Raw genomic sequence first — 8,270 nt, forward strand, 5'->3', positions numbered from 1 at the left:
AGCCGAGGTTGTGCCACCGCACTCCAGCCTGGGCAACACAGCGAGACTCTGTCTCAAAAAAAAAATAGAAAAAAAAAGGAGGTAGTTAAAAGAGCATTCTTTGTTAGCCATCTTCTAGAATAGAACCATTTTTGTCTCACCATAAAAGAAAAGAGAATTCCTTGTTTATTTTAGCTGTTGCTTTTGCAAATTTTATTTTTGTGTTCAGGAAGTTATTAAAGAACTGGTGATGATGACAAACCAAATTCTTTAAAAGCATTTCACGTAACATAATGACCTCCAGTTCCATCCATGTTGCTGCATTGATAGGATTTCATTTTTATGGTTAAATAATTTCCCATTGTGTATATATATCACATTTTCTTTATTCACCTGTTGATGGACTCTTGGTTTTTTTGTTTTCTTTCCAACTTTTATTTTAGGTACATGGGGTACATGTGCAGGTTTGTAATGTGGATAGATTGTGTGTTGAGGGGGTTTGGGGCACAGATTATCTTATCACCCCGGTAATAAGCATAGTACCCAATAGGTAGTTTTTTGATCCTCACCCTCCTCCTACCTTCCACCCTCAAGTAGGCCCTGTTGTTTGTTGTTCACCTCTTTGTGTCCATGTGTACTCACTGTTTAGCTCCCACTTATAAGTGAGAACATGCAGCATTTGGTTTTCTGTTCCTTTAGGGTAATGGCCTCCAGCTCTCCATCTGTGTTACAGAGGACATGATCTCGTCCTTTTTTATGGCTGCGTTATATTCCATGGTATATATGTACCAAATATTCTTTATGCAGCCCACCATTGATGGACATCAAGGTTGATTCCACATCTTTGCCATTGTAAATAGTGCTGTGATGAACATGCGTGAACATGTGTCTATGGTAGAACGATTTATTTTCCTTTGGGTATATACCCAGTAATGGGATTGCTGGGTCGAATGGTAGTTCTGTTTTAAGTTCTTTGAGAAATCTGCAAACTGCTTTCCTCAGTAGCTGAACTAATTTACATTCCCAGCAGCGGTGTATAAGCATTTTCTTTTCTCTGCAACCTCACCAGGATCTGCTGTTTTTTGACTTTTTAATAATGGCCATTCTGACTGGTGTGGGATGGTATCTCATTGTGGGTTCTCTTTTTTTTTTTTTTTTTGAGACGGTGTCTCATTCTGTCTCCAAGGCTGGAGTGCAGTGGCCCAGTTTCGGCTCACTGCATCCTCTCCTCCTGGACTCACTGTCTCTCGGGTTCAAGAGATTCTCATGCCTCAGCCTCTCGAGTAGCTGGGACTAGCCCCCAAGCCCGGATAATTTTTTGTATTTTTGGTAGAGACAGGGTTTCACCATGTTGACCAGGCTGGTCTTGAACTCCTGACCTCAGGTTATCCACCCACCTCAGCCTCCCAAAGTGAGGCTGATTACAGGCATGAGCCACCGCACCTGGCCATCTCATTGTGGTTTTGATTTGCATTTCTCTAATGATTAGTGATATTGAGCATTTTTTCATATGCTTGTTAGCCACTTGTACATCTTCTTTTGAGAAGTTCTGTTCATGGGTGGACACTTTTGATTCCATATCTGGCTATTGTGAATAGTATTGCAGTAAACATGGGAGTGCAGATGTCTCTTCGATATACTGATTTCCTTTCTTTTGGATATATACCCCCAGAAGTGAGATTGCTGGGTCATTTGGTAGTTTTATTTTTTTCTCTGCTTTCTCACCAACATTTGTTTTTTTTTGGTCTTTTTGATAATAGCCATTCTAACTGGGGCGAGATGGCATCTCATTGTGGTTTTGATTTGCATCTGTTGGCTGTTTCTGTGTCTTCTTTTGAGAAATGTCTATTCAGGTCTTTTGCCCGTTTTAAAATCAGGTATTTGTTTTTGCTATTGAGTTGTTTGAGTTCCCTATATATTCTGGTTATTAATCCCTTGTGATGGATAGTTTGCCAATATTTTCTTTCTCCCTTTCTGTAGGTTGTCCTTCCCTCCCTCCCTCCCTCCCTGTCCTTCTGTCCCTCCCTCCCTCCCTCCCTGTCCTTCTGTCCCTCCCTCCTTCCCTTCCTGCCTGTCTTTTTTTTTTTTGTGATAGCATTTCACTTTGTTGCCCAGGCTGGAGTGCAGTGGCACCATCTTGGCTCACTGCAACGTCCACCTCCCAGGCTCAAGCAGATCCTCCTGCCTCAGCCTCCTGAGTAGCTGGGACTACAGGTGTGCACCACCACACCCAGCTAATTTTTTTTTTTTTCTTTTGAGATGAGTCTCGCTCTGTCACCCGGGCTGGAGTGCAGTGGCACCATCTTGGCTCACTGCAACCTCCGCCTCCTGGGTTCAAGCGATTCTCCTGCCTTAGCCTCCTGAGTAGCTGGGATTACAGGTGTGCATCACCACACCTGGCTAATTTTTGTATTTTTAGTAGAGACTGGGTTCCACCATGTTGGTCAGGCTGGTCTCAACCTCCTGACCTCGTGATCCACCCACCTCAGCCTCCCAAAGTTCTGGGATTACAAGCATGAGCCAATTTGTATACTTTTTGTAGAGATAGGGTTTTGCTGTGTTGCTCCGGTGGTCTCTAACTCCTGGGCTCCAATGATTTGCCCACCTTGGCATTCCGAAGTTCTGGGATTACAGGCGTGAGCCACCATGCCCAGCCTAGATTATATATTTGAATCTTAAAATTAGTTCTATTGCATTGCTTATTCCAGTCTTTTAATTGTTTTGTTGCAGAAAATATACATTGCCATTTGAACTTAGTTTTCTTTGCTACAGAAAGTCTCAGTCTGTTATATGACAGTGTAAGGTCCTGGGATCCTTATGTGTGCCTTGAATGTTTTCTGCATTCTGTGAGCATCTAGCACAAGCTTGTCAACTGCTATGTTTATTTTTTGTTAAATGCAGCTCACCTCCCCACTTTTTTCTTCTCATACATAGTAACAGGCAGTTAACCTTTAGCCCTTTCATGTAACACTGCTTCTTACTTATCAGCTATTTATCAAATACTTTCATCTTTAATCATCTACCTTTTGACTTGCCGGCTTTCAGGGTGGGGTTTTTTTAAAATTTATTTTTATTTTTAATTTTAATTTTTACTTTTTTTGAGGCAGGGTCTCACTCTGTTGCCCAGGCTGGAGTACGGTGGCAAGAACACGGCTCACCGCAGCCTGGATGACTTTCGGAGCTCAAGTGATTCTTCTGCCTCAGCCCACTAAGTAGCTGGGACTACAGGTGTGCTGCCACCATGCCCAGATAATTTTCGTATTTTTTGTAGAGACAGGGTTTCGTCTTGTTGCCCAGGCTGGTGTCAAACTCCTGAGCTCAACCAATCCACCCGTCTTGGCCTCCCAAAGTGCTGAATTAGGGATTACAGGTTTGAGCCCAGGGTGGTTTTTAAGAATCAAATTAAGATATGTAATTCAGCCTGGCATGGTAGCTCACACCTGTAATCCCAGCAGTTTGAGAGGCTGAGGTGGGAGGATTGCTTTAGGCCAGGAGTTCGAGACCAGCCTGGCCAACATAGCGAGGCCTCGTCTCTATAAAAATAAAATTAAAAAAAGAATATGTAATTAAAAGGACTTTGGAAGCTAATAATTAAGGAGCTTCCAGATTGTAAGAGTGTAAAGAGTAACAATGGAAAAATACAGGGTGATGAGATGTGTTTTAAGGGAGCATTTGAAAAAGAAACCAACCTACCAGATACACTTTTTAAATTGGTGCGAGAATTAGTTGAGAGCTTTTTTACTGTTTTCGGGTGATTCCTTGGTTCTTTCATTTAAAAAATTGCTTGCTGTTGGTTATTGTGCTGGAGATAATAATATGAATACCTGTTTTTAATAATCTCTTAGTCTTGTAGAGGAATGAACACATTTCTGTAGTGATATTACAATTGAAGATGAAAGTGGCTTGGTTGGAACTGGGCCTAGGAGTGGACAGGGGTTGGTCAGGGAAGCATTCAAGGAAGCTAGGAGAACTGGGCTTTAGCCTGAGTAAGTTGTCCAGGCAGATGCTGGGGTAGGGTGCTCCAAGGAGGTGACTCCGAGACAGACTGTCTAGGTTTAAAATCCAGCTCTGATTGGGAGGTTGTGGTTTTTAATTGAATTTTGGGTAAGTGAAAGGGATTAATCTAGGGTAGTGGTTCTCAACCTCAAGTGCACCTTAGAATTTCCCTGATAATTAAAATATTGCTGCTTCCCAGGCCCCACCATAGACCAATTCAATTAGTATCGCTGGTAGTGTGGTCACAGGTGATTCTGATGTTCATTCAGGCAGAAAATCACCAGTCCAGGACTACTATTTTTTTGTTCTTTTTTTTTTTTCTCTTTTAATTTGAGCAAATGTCAGTAGAATAGGATTACTATTTCCAGTCTTTTGGCTTAGGTGACTGGATTGCTGTGATGGTGCCATTTAGTAGGATGAAAAGCAGATTGAAAGAAAATATGTTGCTTTTAACATAACACTTGGGCTTTTTAGCAGTTCTGTTAATATTTACATGCTTTAGCCTTTTTGTGACTAATACTTTTTAAAATATTGATTTCTGGATTGGGTATTGTAAATGACCCCAGACTATATGACTTTCATGTTCTTGTGTCTGTATTTTATCCTTTGAGTTTCTTTTTTTTTTTTAATTTTAAGTTATTCATTTTCTTTAGAATTCTTATGCTTTGGGTTTCTTTTAGGATATTATCTGATGTTGTTTCTTTTCTTTGGACTTACCACTTTTTGACACACCAGTTTACATATTCGTTAGGTTTGTCTGACTGCCTGTTGTAAAATTTCTTGTTGATTGCTTTTCCCTGTCCACAGCCACTACTATTACCAGCACTAGCTCCACCAGAGCAGGGATGTTTGATTTATTTGTTCATCAATGAATCTTAAGTTCCTGCTACATAGTAGATAATACATGTTTCTTGAATGAATGAATCCGGTTGGTTTTGTTTCTTTCCAGGTTCTTGACTCTGCTCTGGAGAAAATATGAGATGTTGGAGAGCAGAGTTTCAGATCTGTGAGAACTGTTGTCTTCCTGTATTAATTGATAATTAGACGTGGAGCTTAATTTTTGGTTGCTAAGGGTTGTGAGAGAATACGCAACTTTTCACTTCGAGCACATGGGTCTTAATACGTCTTAACAATGAAATCTTTTTTTTTTTTTTAATGTTTTGATAGGAACCACCAAAGCCCCTACTAAATAATTTTAAAGTGGGGATGAAACTAGAAGCTATTGACAAAAAGAACCCGTATCTCATCTGTCCTGCGACCATTGGAGATGTTAAAGGGGATGAAGTTCATATCACATTCGATGGCTGGAGTGGAGCTTTTGATTACTGGTGCAAGTATGATTCTCGAGATATTTTCCCAGTTGGGTGGTGTCGCCTGACAGGAGATGTATTACAACCCCCAGGAACTAGTGGTAAGATAATAGTTAACTACATTTTCTTTTACTTTATTGAAGTTAGATGTAACTGTCATTGGTGGCATTGTGGTTAGCATTGGTGGTACTAGGACTTCATGCCCCAACTGGTGGCAGGCAGAACAAAGCACTGTCCAGGCTAGAGAACTGGAGGTAAAGGAAAGCTATGATTAGAATTCTTGAGATCACTGCAGCATCATAGTCTGAGTTCCAGTCCAACTGGAGAATATGGACAAAGCTAAAAGTCATATTTGGACCATTGAGGTCTTGTTGCTATAAGAAAGGGGGGTGGTACGCACTCAGCTCCTTTTATAGTTGATATTCAATGAAAAATTATGCATGATATTCCATTGTTCATATCTCAAAGATATTTTTTAAAAGGTTGGGCTTAACAACTGTTATAAACATGTCTTACATGATTTTGGTCCTGTTTTTAAGTTAAATTGACACTTTGATAGCCTTAAGTTAAATCTACAGTGAAAATTTTTGACTCTGGGGAAGCCATCATAAATTAGTATGTTATTTTAGTCATGGTAATGTTTATTAGTTGTAACAGTGTTTCCTAAGCTGAGTACTATGATCTTCTAGATATTTTCTTTCAGAGAAAGAAACGTCAACATGTTGATGTTCCTTGGTGACTCTTTCAAGGGCTTAGATATGCCTAACCTGGTCTTCTATGATGGAGTAACTGCTGAGGCTTAAGTGGGGTCTAAGCATAGAACCCAATCATTGGCCTAAGTTTAATATAAACTTAGTGGGATTCAATTAGCCGGACGTGGCGGCATGTGCCTGTAATCCTAGCTACTCAGGAGGCTGAGGCAGAAGAATCACTTGAACCTGGGAGGTGGAGGTTGCAGTGAGCCGAGATCACGCCACTGCACTCCAGCCTGGGCGACAAGAACGAAACTGTCTCAAAAAAATAAATAAATAAAAAATAAGCTTAGTGGGATTGAATATAAACATACTTTAAAAACTTACCCTACTAAGTATATTTATTTTTATGAGAAAAAAAGAAAGATAGATGTAGAAAATAAGTAGGCAAAGTGTGCAGAGGAGTGTAATGTCTAGGTAAGAGCTTGTAGCCCTATTATTCTTGCAATGGCTATTAGGATCATCTGTAATTTGGGACTTTAACACATTCCATTATACTACAGTACTATGTACCACAGTGTCCTTTTTATTAGGTACATCTTTAACCAGTTTCCTGTTTCTATAAGTCTAGGAAGTAGATATTAATGGTTGATTTTGTAAAATTTAGTATGATACAGATCTATGTGTATATGATATTAAGATAAATAAAACATAGTCTCTACCCTCAAGAAGTTTACCTTCTAATGGAAGAGGGATGCATGGAAGCATAGACTTGTAAAAAAGAGATAGAGTATTAGCAACGCAAAAATAGAGATGTATGCTAGATGTGGAGGTGGCCCAAAGACTTCCAGTCTTGGCTGGAGGGAAAGGTGGTTGCATAAAGGAAAGCATCACAAAAGGTGCATGATGTGAGTATTAGATGAGAAGCAGGAGTTTGCCAGGCAGAATGGAGATAAAGGTAGGATGGATACATAACAAAAGTGCAAAATTCCAGTTTATCCTAGAAACTGACGAGTTCATTTTGGAACACAGTTTGGAATGTGTGGCTGAGAATGCTATTGTCCTCCGGTATTTCTTCCCTCTTTTTTTCTTAGTATTACAATTGGCTGCCTGACATACAGACTACATTTCCAGACTCCTGGCAGTATGGTATGGCCACGAGACTAAGTCCTGGTTGATGGAATAAAAGCATACATAGTGTGTACTTTTTCCAGAAAGTATATTATAGAGAGATGAGCATGTCCTTTCCTCTTCCTTCTTCCTGCTTTTATCCTGCTGTTACGAATGTAGTTTTGACTGGAGCTCCATCTTGGAGCATGAGATGGGGACCATATACTAGACACTGTGCAGTGGGTGGAAAGCAGCCAGGAGCCAGAGTCCCTGAGAACTTGGTGGAGCAGAGCTTTCATACTAGCCCATATTTTCTGTTTTCAGACAATTGTGAGAAATAAACTTCTGTGTTATATAAGTCGCTATTCTTTTAGGTTTTTCTATTACTGTTAGCTGAACTCAGTCCTAACTGATTCAGGGTAACTTTGGGACATCCAGGTGCACATGTTCATTGGAGCTGCACATGTACATCTGGAGCCTAAAAAAGATAGATCTTGTTGACAAAGCAGGTTTGAGAGTCACCATGTTCACTCAAACAAATATTCTTTGTGCCAAGTGGGATTATAGGTGCTTGGGATGGGAGGGTGAGCAGTTTACTTATTTTGTTGATAGCAGCAAGTGGTGGAAGTTTTGAGCGTGTTTTAATTTTGTGTATATAACAAGTAGAGGTAGAAAAGGACCAGTTCAGAACCTTGTGGGTCAACATTTAAAGCAGTAATTATTACTCTTGAATTGCCTGGGGGAGCTTGTTAAAAGGCAATGCTCGGGAACTCACATCCAGGGGTTTGAATCCCTGGGTTCGGAGTCGGGCTCAGTTGTTTCCAGTGCACATGGTTTGAGGCCTGAACTTTGAGAAGCACAAAAATAAGGAATAGGTAGTAGAAGTCAATCTAGGACACTGCAAAAAAGTATACATAAATGTAGGAGATCACTAGGTTGGTTTCCGTGGCAACAGTAGAGAAAAGATTTTAAGGAGAAAGTACTCAACATTATCAGAGGCAGTGTAAAAGTCAAGCAAGAGGAGAACTTGTTAGTGGTCTTAGTAAAACTATGGTTACTTGGCTTCTTTAAAAAGCTAGATTTAGATGGTATCTCATTGTGGTTTTGATTTGCATTTCTCTGATGGCCAGTGATGATGAGCATTTTTTCATGTGTCTGTTGGCTGTATGAATGTCTTCTTTTG

At 40.2% G+C, this 8,270-nt stretch overlaps 1 protein-coding gene across 3 annotated transcripts in view; it reads left to right on the forward strand.

Annotated features, from left to right (window-relative positions):
- The window catches only part of SCML2 (sex comb on midleg-like 2 (Drosophila)), a 122,907-nt gene that overhangs the window by 39,842 nt on the left and 74,795 nt on the right, over positions 1–8,270 (forward strand). For all 3 annotated transcript variants that reach the window (XR_001007769.1, XM_011995817.1, XM_011995818.1), the window contains exon 7: positions 5,143–5,386. Coding sequence is in view for 2 of the 3 variants with exons in the window: in XM_011995817.1 (XP_011851207.1) it covers positions 5,143–5,386 (244 nt within the window). In the remaining variant the exon portion in view is untranslated. The remainder of the gene's footprint in view (positions 1–5,142; positions 5,387–8,270) is intronic.

The sequence above is a fragment of the Mandrillus leucophaeus genome, unplaced genomic scaffold, assembly GCF_000951045.1.
Source record: "Mandrillus leucophaeus isolate KB7577 unplaced genomic scaffold, Mleu.le_1.0 Scaffold499, whole genome shotgun sequence".
Classification (NCBI taxonomy): Eukaryota; Metazoa; Chordata; class Mammalia; order Primates; family Cercopithecidae; genus Mandrillus; species Mandrillus leucophaeus.